At 37.0% G+C, this 17247-nt stretch overlaps 1 protein-coding gene across 2 annotated transcripts in view; it reads left to right on the top strand.

The window, feature by feature from the left end:
• The window catches only part of GABRG2 (gamma-aminobutyric acid type A receptor subunit gamma2), a 70248-nt gene extending 53475 nt beyond the window's left edge, over positions 1–16773 (top strand). The window contains exons 7-10 of one of the 2 annotated variants that reach the window (XM_087760136.1): positions 8973–9125; positions 11172–11377; positions 13235–13258; positions 14788–16773. In XM_087760136.1, coding sequence (XP_087616262.1) covers positions 8973–9125; positions 11172–11377; positions 13235–13258; positions 14788–15063 — 659 coding nt within the window. In that variant the 3' untranslated portion in view covers positions 15064–16773. The remainder of the gene's footprint in view (positions 1–8972; positions 9126–11171; positions 11378–13234; positions 13259–14787) is intronic. The other variant, XM_087760137.1, reaches the window with a different exon arrangement.
• The last annotated feature ends 474 nt before the right edge of the window (positions 16774–17247 follow it).

Here is a 17247-nt window from a genome sequence, read left to right as displayed (position 1 = left end):
AAAAACAAAAAACTGTGAAGGACAGAAACAACGAAAGGGGCATTTGACAAAGGATGAGATAATGAGAAGATCTCATGGTCAGATCTCTAGGGGACCGCGTTCTTTCTGATTTTGCCTTTTCCCCAGGCTTTTCATTTCTGGCTGTGGACACCAATAAATCTCAAATATCAGCTTATGATCAGCACTGCGATCAAATTTCTGTCCTATCTTTATGCAAATTCACTCATGTGCCCAGTGATCAAATACTTCAGCTGAAATTATTTTCCTGTGATATATGTAAAAACATATTGAACTGGAGGAGCTAATATCATCTCTTCATGTGATAAATGACCAATTTTAGGAGTACTGTTTCATTAGTACCGAACTAGACAGGCTTAAGAACTTTCTGATCTGTGGAAGAAGAAAAAAAAAAAAACCATCAAAAATAGGTCACTTTAGGTTTTATATAAGAGAATAATTTGAATAGGTTAAATCTGAATCCTCATAGAAAATTGCGTGTTTAGAAAAAAAATACTACGTTTTCCTCATACCACCATAACAGTGCAAGACATCTCACTAAAGCACATTTGCAGGCTGACTCAGTACCCTCACCAAGACAGTAAACGCCAGAAGAATCCCAAATATAGCGCCTGTCAAGGCACGAAAAGAGATGGGGACAAAAGCCAAATGAAGTCGCATCAGGATAAATACACCAATCTTAAACTATTTACATGATTTTTCATCCTAGATTAGAGCTGCACTGTACAATGTAGTGCACAGTCTGACACTGGCCTGATTTAGGAGAGAGAGAGGTCTGACTCCAGTCTCCCATTCTCCCCTTTTCCTGCCTTTTCTGGAGGCAGTAATCTGCATCCAGCCACTGCCGAGTAGAGCATACACCAAAGCTCTGGTACCATCACCTGTTTTGACATAAAAGAGGAACAGCTTTGTCCACATTTTACCACTCCTTTTAAAAAAAAAGGAAAATATTTCTCCACTTGTAGCAGTTTTGGGGTAACCCTGCTGCCCTCCAGTGCGCCAGAAGCAGAAGAAGGACCACTCATTTGCAACAGAAGGGCACACAATGTGAGGGAAATTGGTTGTTTTACAGGCAATGCCCCACAAGCTTACCAACTAGTTATTATTTATCATTACAGAACATCTATATAAAAATGGCACCAGCCTGACTCTTTTTTAAAGAAGAAAGATGCATTTAGGATCCTTTTGGTCCCATTTGCTATTCTTTTTACAGCCAGTACTGGTCCAGTAGGTTAGCATTTTAAGAGCTAGAGAGAATTAGAAGTTTACCTGGATTCAGTAGGATTTGGGTACGTAGCTCTAGCCCAGAAATATAAGGCACTGAACTAATACACAGCAAGATGCAATAATGCCAGCTCTAGAAAAATAACAGATGTTTTTCACATGTTCTAGAAATACGAATATTGCAGACTTAGCTAATAAACCCTTTGGGTCTGGGATTGTCTTGTTTTATCTGTGGGTACATCATGAAACAAACTGGTCAATGATTAAAGCCTTTCAGTTCTGTTAAGATATTTTAGACATTTTTTAAAACTTTTTTCCAAATTCATCATGAGTGTCTTTTTTTTTTTTTTTTAAATACGGTTAATTCAGAGTGAGAGTTTACTTAGAGTACTGACAGCAATGAACTTACAACAAAGCTCCTACCTGAAAGGAAGTATTTATAGAAATCATATGTAACTATTTCAATGGTATTTCCACGTACCATGACTAAACCCAACAAAACACATCTTTTCCAATAAACTACTATTCACCTGTTCATTCTTTTAAAAACCCCCAAACAAGAGTGCTAGCTGTGATCTCTGCCTAACAGAAAATGAGACTGTTGGCCATGTTAACTGTAAAAGAGAGAGAGAACAAGGGTGTATCTGTTAGTTATTTATGAGGAAAAGAAGATAAATTCTGCTGCCACAGTTGTTCTTCATTAACAATTTATGCAGTTTATACTCATTACTTGTAGCACAAAGGTGATGTTACTTTGGTAATATGCTATCATTCAAGAGCCAGATTAGTTCTTACGAGTGCTCCTCTGTTACCAGAGCCACAGAAGTCAGCTATGCCATTTGAGTGTTTGTCTAAACACTCAATGGGGAGAATAATTAGAAGTTTTTAAGGTTCGTTTTTCCAATGGCAGACTTGCAATCGTTTCTCATTTCTATTCTGAGGTGACAGTGCCCTCCTGTGGCACGACACTTTTTATTTGCTTTTTTCCTATGTATACTCCATCCAGAAAGATAAACTGGATAGGGTTTCCCATACATAAACAAGTCATTTATTTATGTACTTGTTTATATGAGTTAATGTTGAGGAAAGGTTCCATTTCTATTTATATTTTCATATGGTTCTCTAAACAAAACTTTTAAAAGTTCTTGCTCTTTTCTGTATGGTTTCTGTGTAAAATTAGGAGAGAAAAACCTATTGGAAATCGGGACAGCTCGTACGTGTCTGGGTCTGTACGAACCACGTGGCTGCTATTGGCCACGCTAACAAACTTGCGCCCCTGAGTTACCACATAGACAGTGACCCACATGAATCCTAGTGGCTGGTCACTTGATCAGTCCTTAAAGAACAACTGATGACCTGAAATTTTGGGAGAGTTTGGCTCATACATTACTCTTCTCCTGTCCTTTTGTTTTTCTCAGCAGTTTCACAAATCCATCTAGCAGAAGAAAACTTCAAGTTTTAAAAAGATAGAATAAAGATACTTGGTAGCGTTTTTCTGCCAATTATTGATTCATCATCAATATTCACCTATATAATCTATTTTTTCCACGGATTTTTACATTTAAGGCATAAAAAGCACTAAATTATAAACATGATCGGAATTACTAAAACACACTGATTTTCATACTACTAAGCACTGGCAGAAATATTTAAGATAACCAAATACTCTAGGAAAATCCTGTTCAGACCCTGGGAGAGAACACGTGCAGTTCCTAGGGGAGCTCCCTGACACCACAGAGTCAGCTCACATGCTGTATACTTTCAGCACACAGAGAAATTCTGGAGATTTTAGGTAGTGGACTGTATGATGGGACAAATAAAGTTTGAGAAGAACAGAGCCACCTCTACCATCCGTTTTTGATGTGCCCTTCAGAGTGGTGTGTAACTTTGTAAGAAACAGAGATAGCATGGGGCGAGTCAGAATAAAGTCTTATAAACTCTCAAAAAACTTCTTATGTCTATGAACACATGTTTATGCACACATTGGTTGTTTTCCAAAACTTTTGACTTAGCCATGAAAGACTTTCACAGGAATGGCAACATGTAAAAAGGCCAGCCCTTCACCTAATTGAATTTCCCTGTTCAAAACTCCATATATTTTACAGAAATGAAGCACTGAATTTTCTCCACTCCAAAACAATCTATGAGAATGAACTGAAATTACACATACAAATAACTGGACCAGGTGACAAACACAATTTTTGAAGCTCTTCTGCAGTTCTTTTAATAATTTAAACCTAGCAGTGTCTTAAACAAGAGGAAACAGAATCTTTTAATAGTAAGTGTGAGACAATCTCAGCTATAAGTGTTGCTACCTGAACTATAATTAAGAACCAATTTCCTGTGATGTTAGAAAGCTGTTCTTTTCTCTAGCATTTGTACTAGTTTCCAAATCACTTCTGAGTACAAATTAGAGGCTTCTTTCCCCAGTACCTTACACTTTGCACAGTCACTTAAACTTGCATAAAGAGAGTACTAATGGGTATAATTTCCCATTCACTTTGCACAGGTATAAATGATTCCACAACCAGGAAGCAATGAAGGATCACACCCACTGCGCTGATTAAATCAGTTAAGTGCAGCGTACGTTCCCCCTGGCTATGCTTCCTGGCACGACTAATGCCTTCTATTGAACCTTTGGGACTTAGGCCAGGACTTATGCACAGATGGTTCCTCAAATAAGGAATTCACTTTCCCTACTGTCTAACAGAGCCTGAACCCTAGTATTCAATTTACTGTATCACACAAGTGTACGGCAGGAGGAGCTTCCCAGTTTCCACAGTTCGCATAGACCGCTTTGAGTCTGTGTAAATTCGGATGGCACAGGACTGTTAGAAATAAGACCTCCTGTAAGGGCTTACTAAGGTCATGATCACTGGATACTGATGGTATGCATCTCCTTTTCAAAATACCTCCTACTCTAGAAGTGACTTAAGGCCCATGCACTTTCTCTGCGTGCAGCAGGGATTATTGCCACCTAGAAAAATCTTCGACTTTCCATTCAGAGTAGCAGTATGAAGATGCTGTGGCTCCAGTCAGAACCCTGCCCTGCGTCTCGTGATCTTCCGAACAGAATTGGCAGGAATATGCATTTACTAGAAAACATGGTATGAGTATTTATATGTGAGGATAAACATGACCTGGATAGCATTTTCCAGAGGGACTGCATTCTGGTTTAAATATATGTCACTGAAGAAACTGATTAACCGGTTATTGTATCTTCAGCCAAAGAAAACTATGTCTGTGTATCTATATATACAAACACAGATGACTACAGAGGAACAGGAGAAATACATATATTCATACAGAGTGAGAGTGAGAGAGAGAGATGAGGTCTAACTATATTAAGGATGATTTCAGATTATTTTTTCCAGGGAAACTTTATATTTCTTTGAAAATCGAAAACTATCTAGATATTATTTTCTAGGCATATGTAATAGTTATATATACCTTAGAATGGGCAGCAGGACTGTAAGGTCTCTGGCGAAAGGCTAAGTAATCCAAAATCTTCTAATTAGGGTGCTAAACGTTAAGTACTTAAGTATGTTTTCTCACAAAGATACTGCCAGGTTGCACTATCATTCATTTCTAGAAAAATCCAAAAGTATATTAGCCCTCCAAACAGCAGTCTGGCACTCTGACAAGCTTTCTTGCTGTAGTAGACAATACTGGATAAACAAGAGCCAGAGCTCAGGGAAAGAGCATGAAGTAATAATGAAAAGATTATCAATTTGCCAAGTGAGGGCTAATGAATGACACTGTGCTAAGGATCAAGTCTGGCCATTTTTCACTAAAACAACGTCTTAGTTTGACAGCTTCATGCAGGCATCACACTAGGAGTGTGATGTACCTCAGTACCTCAGGCACAGAGATAATCTAAAAATAACAGAGAGTATTTAAGCTGGTCCCAGCTGAAGAGCAGAGAAGTCCATGAACAGAGTCGGAAAAAAACAAATGCGGATAAAAACAGGGCTGGGGCAAGATTCCATCATGAAAGGTGTGATTGAAGCAAAGTACTGTCAAGTCCACGTTCCATGGAGGACATCATACATTTTACGTTTTGGATGTACGTGTTACGACAGCCGATGCTAGGTCCTAAATTGCACATCTTTGGTCCTGCATTAATTTGTACGCTCAGAGTACTTTTCTTATTCAAAATCTCAGAAGGCCTGCTGTTAATCATTCTAACATCACTTACATAAACTAGGCAATACCAGCAAGACGCTTCTCTGGAGCATCCTACCACTTAGTCCTGTTTTCCTTACTGCTTTATTTACAATTGCTCATATTACTTCAAGGCTAGAAGAGATATTCAGTACGTTTCAGAATTATTAACTTGCCTTGTCTTGGCATTTCCTAACTTATATTTGTTATTCTCACTCTTACCTTGAAAGAAATCAGGAGTACATCCCACTTCCCAAAATCCCAACCAAGCAAGGTGAGAAATAAACAAAACACCTCTCTGCGGTATAAACATTATTCCTTTCTTTAGTAAGATTCTCTGAAATAGTGGAATTTACTCCACAACGCAACAGTATCTGCAGCGCCAGCAGGCTTTCAGATTAGAACACAACATGTAATTTAAAAAAATTTATGCATCCTTGAATGATTCTTCAGACTGGTCAACTCCACACTGCCTGGCAAATTATAGCTGACACTGACGTTTTTACTTCCTCTAATTTAACTTCTCCATTAGTAGAAACCTTAAAGCCCTTATAAAGTATATATGGTCTCTTATTTCCTTGAGCTTTCAGTAAATTGTTTCCAATCCTACAACACGTGAGAAATCAGATCTGACAGAATAATTCTGTGGATTTTGTCTGTAAGTATCAGGAGCTGATACAGTATTTCCTATGGATATCATTCCAGAGTGTTTTGGATTTTTTTTTTTACACACCTATCCATTAGGAAAGAAAGTCTTTGCATAAAGGAAGGTACAATAGCATTTGTGAGGGTTGAACAAAATCTAGAATAATTACACCATTTTTTAACTTTTTGGAACATGTTAGCAGAGGTATGCTATTTCTAAACATAATTGGTTAAGAAGTCCAATATTTAAAAAAAAAAAAAAAAAAAGGCAGAGGGAATTGTGTTCAATTAGATATAAACCACTTCCACCCGGAGTGTCTCCAGTTTGTGTAGCAAATGCTCTGTGACAGGACACTGCTTTTGCTCTATGGAAATGGATTGTCCTCTGAAGCGCCTCTTTGAGGTGAAAGAGAATTCAAAGTAATGTTTCATGGCTGCTGAAGGGACTGAGGCCTTTACAAGTTAGTTAACATTTTAAAAGCTCTTCTGCATTACCTTTTGAAAAAAAAAAGTACTTTAAAATAATGCATAAAATATTGTTAAAATATTATTGTAATAGCTTACTGTATAAAAAACACTCCTTGCATTAAGGGAAAACCCAAACAAGTCTCCATGGAGACTAGATGATCACCACCAAGCTTTCTAGAAAAAAACCACGATAACAGAATGTATGTGGAGACAGTCTATAAAACGGAAAGACTGAGGGCTACTGTCTCTATATACACATATATGTATATTCATATGTTATCCACACCACCACTTGGCTCAGTTTGCATACACTGTTATTGAACGAGGACAATGCATGACGTCTTGGCTGTATGCCTTGGTCTAGGTCATCTGGATTTATCTGTTTGTTTTCTCAGCACAGGTACCGAGTTTTGGATTTGACTCTCATACCTGTAGGAAAGTGCTGGCTTGTGTACTAGATTCTGATATTTTCTGGTCTTTTGAATAAAAGATCCTACAAGGCAAGAGTGCTAGAACTACTAAAACAGTTGGGAAAAAAGACCTGTCCAAGTACAGGACAAAATACCCAGAGAAAGTAGTTACCTAGGATCCGATAAATCTCTTCAGCTACTCCAAAAGAGGCTATAGCAGCTGCAGCTTCAGAAAAAGAAGCAATAACAGAAAGAAAACATCTCATTTTTAATTTCAATTCTGAGCTAATCCTTTGTACCTTTTTATGTTCTCATCTATGTTTGGGTTTATATTTCACTTCTTTCTTTTTTAATTTTTTGCCTCATTAAAAGTAATATAATAACACTAAGCATGAAAACAGCCTTCTTAAAACTGCATGGAAGTAATACAGCTACTGCTTTTCTGCCGGGAAGGGGGGGGCGGGGAGGGGGGACACGACACAACGGACCACAACAATTTTGAAATACCAATGCTATTAACAGCATATATGAAGGTGAATGAATGAAAAAGTTAATTCCCAAAATTGACAAAATAATCACTTTGCAGGAAGTTAATACATGATCCAGAGAGCTGAAGAGCAAGTCATACTGTAATTTTACGGCTTCAGTTTTACAGTGCTCCTGATCAGTGGTGTTTTTTTGGTTTTGGGTTTTTTTGGGGGCTTTTTTTTTTATATATGAAGGGGACATACACATATAATGCAAACTTAACTCTGAATTAAGAGGATAATCAGACTGCAGTTATTAAAATTGGTTGCTCATATTCAGCCATATCTCCTTGTAAACGACACATATATAATTTGTTTTTTAAGTTTTTGGTTTAATTATAACATAATATAATTAAATTAAAACCAGTTAATCCTTGGGATGTAGACATTCACATTGAAAAAAATAATATCACAAAGAAGCACCAGCTGAAAAATTATCTCTGAAGTTTCTTCTGCGACCAGGTTCAAAGGGATTATTCTGGGGGAAATTAAAATTTTAATTATGCCTGAAAACAGAGACCTCAACATTAACTGAAGGTACCGATCTAAGCAGAACACACGTTAGCCACCGAGTCTCTTTGATAACGCTGGAAAACTATCTCACTCTAAATTTGCAGATCCTATTCTGTTTCAGCTGAGACTTCTCTGGACTGCATTTCCCTGAATTGCAATGAACTCTTTTGTAGCCTGGGGTTCTGTAGTTCTTTTGCAATCAAGATTTCCCAGGAGTGCTGTAATCTGAAGTAAAGATGAGAACTAGGGTTTTTTTAGTTTAGAAAAAAATACATCAAAACCTGAAGCTTTGCTGTATTCCTGAATCCAGGTGGAATTTACTTAATAGATTGAGAGGGGGAAAAAACCTGGAAAAAGAATCACAAAACTATTGAATGGGAATGATGTGTTATGCACACCGGAGTAACATACAGCCTCGCTATTTTGGGCACTTCGGAGATGTGGGTTCAAATCCTTTTAGAGGAAATAATACAACAGAAGACCTGCAGGCAAATAAAAAATTAATTATTGACACAGCCTAGCCCTGAAGAATAGTTGAGAACATGAATGATTTAGAAAGTACATCTGAAAGCATGAATTATTTGAGAGCAGAGCTGAGAGCATCCTAACAAGGACAGCACGGTGACTGGAGGTTTGCTGGACCACCACCACTCACTCGGTTGCTCTAAGAGGACTATACTAGGCATTTGCAAGTTACGAGGAATGACTCTGGTAGAAAGAAGCCTGCTGTGCTGTGCAAGGGAGGTTACCCTTGACATCTTAAAGTACAAGTTACCTAAGTGAACCTGCAAGACTCTACTTTCATAGCGTGGAAAATCCACCAGTTCTTGAGCTATACCAGTGCTGAAGAAGAGGTATGCATGTATTTGCCATCAGTATATCTGGTGAATCAGTTTAATATATACACCCCAGGCACAGAATAGGAAAACCCTAGCTATTATATGGAAATTTTATTTTGGTTTTTTAACATATTGTTCTACCTCAGTATACTTTTGTTTTACAGGAGACTATGTAGTCATGTCTGTTTACTTTAACCTGAGCAGGAGAATGGGTTATTTCACTATTCAGACCTACATTCCCTGCACACTTATTGTTGTGTTGTCCTGGGTCTCTTTCTGGATTAATAAGGATGCAGTTCCAGCCAGAACATCACTGGGTGAGTTGTTTTTTCTTCCTGCTTTTATTCAAGCGTTATGATGTTTAATTGACAGCTCTGCGGATCACCAGTTTGTAAATGTATGAGGAGAGACAATTTCACACGAGCTCTCCTCGTTTAGAGGGATGCAGTCGTTTCCAAGGAATAACACAGCCTAAACTGTATTTGCATCTCTTCCTTTTTACTATGTCAGATTCTGAGTATCATAGATTGCCCACAGTAAAAACCTGCATCTTTTCTGATGACAGCAGTATTTTTTATAAACATCAAGAGGATTGGGACCATTGCTGGATTAGAGGCAGGGACGCGTTACTTTTGCTCTGCATCCATATCACGGTGACTAGCAATACAAATAAAATAAATACCAAGAAGGAACCAATCTTTCTGGCTGTCTGTGTGCTGTAACGGTAAAAAAGGGAGAATGTAGTACCCCGGCTTCTATTTTAGGGACCAACAATCAAATGTAGCCTTCGGACCACAAAATCAACTGAATTTGGTGGCTTCTAAAATCCTATGCGTGAAAATGCGACATGCAATTAATCAGAATTAACAATTTCTACACATTTAGCAACCGTTCCACAAACAAACTGAGAGAGAGACCAAATTAACCTTGCTTGTGCAAAGCAGCTGTGGCTGTAAGAATTAGCAAAGTAGAAACATTCAACCAGAGAAAGTTAAACACATTTTCTACTTCTGCATTAAATCCACACAAGCGAGAATCATTTTAGTTTTTCCTTCTGCATATTCATTTCTTCACAGAACTACAGCACAGAGCACTGGAATGCAAAAAGAGGGACAGCATTTTCATTCCAGAACTCCCCTGAAAGAAACACAGAAATAGAGGACCAGTGGCTCCCATGACAGAAAGTTTTAAGCACTTTATTGCCTTTTTCACATCCTCTCTAAAAAGAGGTTATAAAATCAGCTTTAAAGAAGTATAAAATTAATAAAGGTATTCAGCTCTTATTTTAAATTTTGCTTAGATATACAAAACAGACTGGTCCCTCTGTTGAGAATTCGCCTATTTGTACCACTGAGGAGGTAAAATCAGTGGTATGAAACTTGCTATATAAAATGTGATGGATTTTAACTGTTCTGATGCATTTTTAATGTTCTTCACATCGTAGTACAGGGAATAATGTTCTGAAAGGAGCAGGGATGGTGAGGCATGTCACAGTACTTCTCAGTTATAAACTACAGTCACTGATGAAGGCCAGAAGAGATACTGCTCTGGCACAGAGAAGTCTGACCTCACAGTGTTACAATTATAAGGAGCCCTGAGAGATTCTCCCTTCCAGCTTTATATGCAAGAAATCACTTAAATAACAAGCAGCAGATAATATGAGTGTGGCTAGCGTCTTTTGCATACAACTAGAATGCATTTAGGCGAGAGAAAAGAAACCGTTTTATTTCTTTATGTAGCGCACATACAAATCTACGCACGTTTTGTCCTGAAGTTCCTGCTGGATTACATGCTCTCTCAAGAATTCTCATGAATTTCTACCTCATATAATGGCTGACTCTAGTATCACTACCCTGCAACTAAAAATAACCAAAACGTATCCCAACATCACAAAAGTTTGAGATTGGTCTTCAAACTAACCTGAAGAATGGAGTAAAGCAATTTTTTTTCTCCACCATGATTTATCTCGCTCTGAAACAAGTTCTTTTCTCTCTAGCTCTGCTTAAGGGTTTGAGCACACAAACTCTAAAACTAATTTTTTCAATTAAAAATAAATAAAGGCTCCCTAGAAGTATATTACAAAACTAAAAAACTGAATTAAATTTCTTGGAATCAGAATCCGTCTAACCAAAGTATTCTGCAGAGCAGCACTTGCAGTGACCACGCAAAGATTTTCATACCCCGTGTTAATCCTCGAAGCTCTCATTGAATCCACGTTTCACTGCTGGGATGTGCTGTTTAATATCTTTGCTATATGTTTGAACTCCAGGCATAATTCCAAACCAGTCAGAGAGACATAACTGGCAAAATCAGTTTGTTACTTGCAGTAATAATATTTCTGTTGTTTTCTATTTATCTGCCAGGTATTACAACTGTCCTGACAATGACCACCTTAAGTACAATTGCTCGTAAATCTCTTCCCAAAGTCTCCTATGTGACAGCAATGGATCTTTTTGTGTCAGTCTGCTTTATTTTTGTTTTCTCTGCACTGGTGGAATACGGAACTTTGCACTATTTTGTCAGCAACAGAAAGCCAAGCAAGGATAAAGACAAAAAGAAGAAAAATCCAGTATGTATCTTTTTACCAGCAAGGTCTAAATTTCAATTAGGTTTTCTGAGAGAGCATTTAAATCCCTCTTTATGCTTATACTTCCTTTTCAGACTTTGCTATTACGTCTATAGTCTTCCTTTGTATTAATAGGAATGCAAACATTCACCTTGAGAATGAAAAGCTCATACGTTATGGTTGTCTGGATACCAGAGACACTAATTTCTTAGAATAAGGATCCTTTTAACCAAAGTGTTCTGCAAATCATAACTATCACCGAAACCATTATTTATGTTCTAGCTAGAGCTCTTGCTGTGACCTTTATGGAAGAACTGTCAGTTTCTCTGCATTAGCTTTAGCAATATTCTCTGCCATTACCTCATGTCCGTATTATTGACATGACTGTTTTTCTTATTATCAGTTAAACAGTTAAACTTTTATATTCAAACTACGGAGTGTGCTTTTTCTAATTTCCCCTTAAGCATCTGTTTCCTTTTTATTGTTTCCTTATCTTCTTTTTCTTGTATTTCTTACCTCCTTTATCTACTTCTCTCCCTTAGAAAGCGATTTGCCTAGCAGTTTACAACGTTACTTATGGATGCATGCTACACAATAATAATAAAAAAAAAAAGTATGTAATAGCCACAATAAAAAAAAATCCTGGAAATATCCTCAGTAGGGGGTTGGGGTTTTGCCCAGACAGGGAACTTTGTTGCTTATTTTGTCCAGGACAGATTTCTCCTTGCCTTTTGCAACTGAGCTGAAAAGTCTGTTGTCTAGAATCTCCGAGATGAAAAGAATTAGTGTAAAATCCTAGAGGAAAAAGTAGCCTAATCGTCTGCAAAAAACCCCAAGTATGCGTGTGAAAAATGTGAAGAACAAGTGTTTTACATTAACAGAGAATATTTCCAAATCCATTTCAGGCACCTAGGAAACAATTAAGTCACTTGGATTTGCTCTCCTAAAATCTTCAAATACTTTTGAAGATATGCTCTTTTAGTTATAACATACAGCACAAAAAGAACATAGAAAAAATAGTAATTAAAGAACCTTTTATTATACTTTATTGCTATAATTTCAACTTCAAAAGCTGTTGAGTAGACTTAAAAAAAGAAAAAGAGAGAGAGATGTACTCTGTAGTGGATAAACAGCCAGAAGAACATCTATAAGAGCGCCGAGGAAGAATTCTCCCCTAACTTTAGGTATGCTGAAGCTGGATTTGATCACAGGCCTCTCTTTTGGTCAAGAAGCACTTCTGGAGGGTGGTGCGGCCTGGCCCTTCTCAGGCCAAACTGCAAGGCTGGCTGTGTGCATGCGTGTCTTTCACAGTCAATTGAAGAAGCAAAGATTAACTGCCCCAAACTTCGCTCTAAGAGATGTCCGTATAAGGGCAGATTACTTGTTCTTTACATTACTTACCTGTGAGCATTTGGGGACAAACAGAACTACTAATGACTGCCTGGATCCTAATCAGAGTCTAAAAACCTTAAAAGTAGAGTGTTCAGGACCCAGTCTGCAGGTAAAGAGAGTTTTTTCTAAAAAGTGTTTTTATAAACTGTGAATAGTCTCTTTCAAAATAGTTCAACATAAAAGATTGGGATCCCCTGGGAATATGAAAAGATCTCAATGGAGTTCAATATCTTATGTCTTCGGCCCAGATGTAGTTATGGGACAGTGACAAGTCAAAAATGTGTGGGTTTTATATTACAGATACTTGTTTAAATTGCTATTATCCCAACTTTTCTATAAATTTAGTTCTTTTTGACTATGTTTTAGAAACATATTTTTAATTTACATTATTTTTGTCTCTTTCTTTCCTTCCTTTCTTTAATTTAAAACAAAACCCTCTGATTCTCTTTTCTGTCTACAAAATGAAAGCTTCTTCGGATGTTTTCCTTCAAGGTATAATGTTTTTTGGAATGGAAATTCACTGCATGCGACTGCTGAATTTAACTATTAGAGCTTATACGAGAGTGGTGTTTTGTTGGGGGTTTTTTTTGGTGTTTTTTTTTTTTTTTAATGAGACATCTAAGCATTCTACTCAATGTAACTTCTGGATTAAGTAGAATGGTTACATATTTCTAAACAATTTGTAGAGTTGATTCAGCAGCCCAAATACTGATTCACTATGCTTCTGAACTTAACTAAGTTCAAGAGTGACCAACATTATTGGATCACATGAATTAAGAGAGTTTAATATTACGTTTCTGCTCCTCTCTTTCTCAATTTGCCATGGGATCCAATAGAACCAGCTACACCCGAAACCTGCAATGTGCCCTTTTAGAACTCAACTCTGACACTGTCTTTTGAACATTTGTGATTTCACTCCAAATTATAAAACCAAATCTGTTTCGATGTTGACCTGAGCAAAATTAATCATCATCATCATGAATTACTCAAATGCTGTTTCTTAGGCAAAAAAGTCAGAGTTTTGAAAGGGTTTCAGATGCATATATATTTTTAACGCTGTCACTGGATCAACACACTCTTAGCAAATTAGCAAATATACCTAGCTATGTTCCACATCTAAACCTTATCTTCATTCAGAAATGCAGAGATTTCATAAACAAACAAAAACAAAACAAAAAACCAAACAAACAAAAAAAACAAACCCCAGGGAAAAAAAGAAAACACATAAAATAAAAGCCAAGAAATTTACATACTTATGGAATAGAATTGTTGTTATTTTACCCTAATAACTGTCAGCAGGAAATTTCAGTGCCTGTCATCCTAGTGTTCGCCAAGTGCTCAAATGTGTTTTAAATGCTTAATTTGCTCAATTCATCCCAAATATATATGCGTATACATATGGTACAGCTACTATATAAAATTTAGAACATGTTGAACCTTCTAGTTGGTGAACATTACTAGATGGTGAACTGCATATATTCAAACAATTGGAGAGTCTTACAGAGATTCTCCTAACCTTATGCAAAAGACCCAGTTTTTGCCTTTTTTCCTGTATACATATTTGTTCCTGTCTCAACATGAACCAGCCCTATATTAAAATCCTGCATTTCCAATTGATTATTTCAGTTCCTTCCACGTGCAATACACAAATTGCCTTCAGATATCAAGCAGCTATGTAAAATATAAACCACAACTTAATTCAAAATACCATCAGTTACATTCCTGAATGTTTCCTTTAACCTCTAATGTTTACTTAGTTTGGCTTTAAAGCTAATTGTCCACAGCTGTTAACTTCATATTGATTTGTGCTGCTTTCCTGTAAAGCTAAAGCATATGATGCAATTGATTTTAACAAGTTCAAGGTAATATTACCATTAGAACTCCTCAGCAATTTCCCACGTACCCCACGCAGAACCATCATTCACATGTTGACCATTAGTCTCTATCTCCCTCTTGGTCTGGGATAATAACAGAGTCTCTCCCTTCTGCCATCTCTTTCTTTTTTTGCCACTCCACCTTAGGCACCTACAATCGACATCCGCCCTCGATCAGCTACTATTCAAATGAACAATGCTACACACCTCCAAGAAAGGGATGAAGAATATGGGTACGAATGTCTTGATGGCAAGGACTGTGCCAGTTTTTTTTGCTGCTTTGAGGATTGTCGAACAGGAGCATGGAGGCATGGAAGAATACATATCCGCATTGCCAAAATGGACTCCTATGCCCGCATCTTCTTCCCAACTGCCTTCTGTTTGTTTAACCTGGTGTATTGGGTATCATATCTTTACCTTTAAAAGCAGAAGGAAATCAGTGATATGAGCCTTACTCACTGAATTTCTTAGAGAGATGGTTTCCTAAGTCCACTTGAAGTATTTATGATGCGCTTTATAATGGTCTGAATTCTTTAGTGCCATAATCCAGTAAATATCAATCATATCATTTGTTCAAAAATCGCCATCAGGTTATTGTGAAATAAATGTCTGTTCAACACGCCAAAATAATTTGAAATAAAAATCATATAAACAGGTAATATACAGCTATACCTGCTGGAATAGAGAGAAACAGCAGACAGGGCAAGGGGAGCACGGCAACATCGCTTAGTAGTTGGTCCTGCTATTTCAAACTGGAGTGAGAGAGAAGAGAATTCCCAGGTAAAGTGCTGTACAGTTTGTCAACATTGGCTATAATTATGCTATAGCTTTATTCTCTGTGGGCTTTTCTTTTTGGAAGAGTCATCTCTCACTTTGAATAGGTATTATTAAGCTAGGAAAGTAACTTCTACTCCCACCAAGATAAAAATAGACCTGTCCCTTTGCCATCCCTTTAAGAGCACATGTACAATGCTGTAAATATTTCAATACCTTGTAGTACATAAAGTCTAGTGCATGCATCTTTTGGGGGCCAAAATAAATGAAACAAAAGGTACCATAAGGTTTTGTCTTTTATTTTGTGTCTCTGGATGTGCTACTGTAATTGAAACGTGGACAATTTTTTTTTTGAAGAATTATCCCTTTCCCTCATGCATGGAAGATCCAAGCAGACAGCACTTTCATGTACCACATTAGAGAAGCCTTAAGGATTCAGATAAATAACATGTAGACAAATCTGTATGGCCAATATAATAGCTCATAAAGTATACTGTATGTGTCTGCTGCAGTTGTAGCCTTCATTTCCCATTGATAATGTTGCTATATTTCAACTGAATTTCCAGTAATTATACATTGCAAGATCAGCTTCCGAATTTAATCCATGTGCTTCTATTGTTCTTTTCCCATGTTGAGCTCTACTTTTTTCCTTACACAAGTGTTTGTGGGTTTTATTTATTCGTTAATCCAGTCCAGGAAATAGCTTTTCTTCTAGGCGTTATTTTTACATAAGAGCTTCAAGTTCATTTTGAAACATTAGATTTTTGTATTATATATACACGTACAATTCTCTGCCCATTCACATCCTCGATCAGCAATAGTTGTTGTCAGTGCTGCTTTTCACTCGGTGAGTACCTTTGCTAAAACCAACCTTTACCATGGCTAGCACACAGTTTATAGATAGCCTTGAAAATAAAAGGGAACAAAGGGTGTCTTGGCTACTAAATCACATGTATGCAGTTTATGTGTATTTAAAACCTTCAACCCACACGGGTGAATCTTGAAAACCCTGTATCCACTGGTTTTCAGAACCTCTATGATGCTCAATTATGCAACCTTAAGCACATGTAAATATGACTGACCTTTTTTTTTTTTTTTTTAATTGTCAAAGATATAAAATGTCACCTCCAGGAAAGTGGGTTTGCAAATTGAAAAGGGAGATATATAACTTATCATTACAGAATTATTAATAGCTAAAATGGAGGAAAAGGAAAGTTTTCCAATGTTTGTATAGTTTTGGAAATAAAAATGTATAAAAAAAGGAATAACTCTTGATCGTCGATTGCTCCTTGTCCAATGTATTTGAAAACATTTTAATAAAGGAATTGCACACACCTGTGGACTTTTTCAATAAAACTGCTGCACTCAATTCCAGTTTTCTTGTGATTAGTTTGTTAAAAGCATGCTTCACGGACTAGACTGCTTGACTAGTTTGATTCATCAGCTCCCTAAATATAAGTGATTATAATCCTCATAACCCTCTGCATTGTCTCATTTTGTAGTCAAATGGCTCACCCACATAGCTTTCAAGGATGGAGACTAAATCTTTAAAACCGTTTTGAAGATTATCTTATTCTTAAGGAAAAAAAAAATCATTGAATTGGAAGTATCCTAATGAAGAGAGATAACCTTTCTTTACCTATTTAAAGTAGAGCATGTCTCCACTCCCTGAATGAGTGTCAATCATCTTGCACAGGGAAATGCGTTTCAGCTGGTGCCAGACAGATGGCTAATTTTTTTTTTTTTTTTTTAGTGGTTAGTAATATCACAGCTTTCTGTTAGTTCCTTGCAATTAATAAGAGTGGCTGATGTTATACCTTTAAGGTTTCAATT

The sequence above is a fragment of the Nipponia nippon genome, unplaced genomic scaffold (assembly GCF_047370975.1).
Source record: "Nipponia nippon isolate SJK-2023a ecotype South Korea unplaced genomic scaffold, ASM4737097v1 scaffold_21, whole genome shotgun sequence".
Taxonomy (NCBI): domain Eukaryota; kingdom Metazoa; phylum Chordata; class Aves; order Pelecaniformes; family Threskiornithidae; genus Nipponia; species Nipponia nippon.
This window is presented reverse-complemented; position numbering and strand designations above follow the sequence as displayed.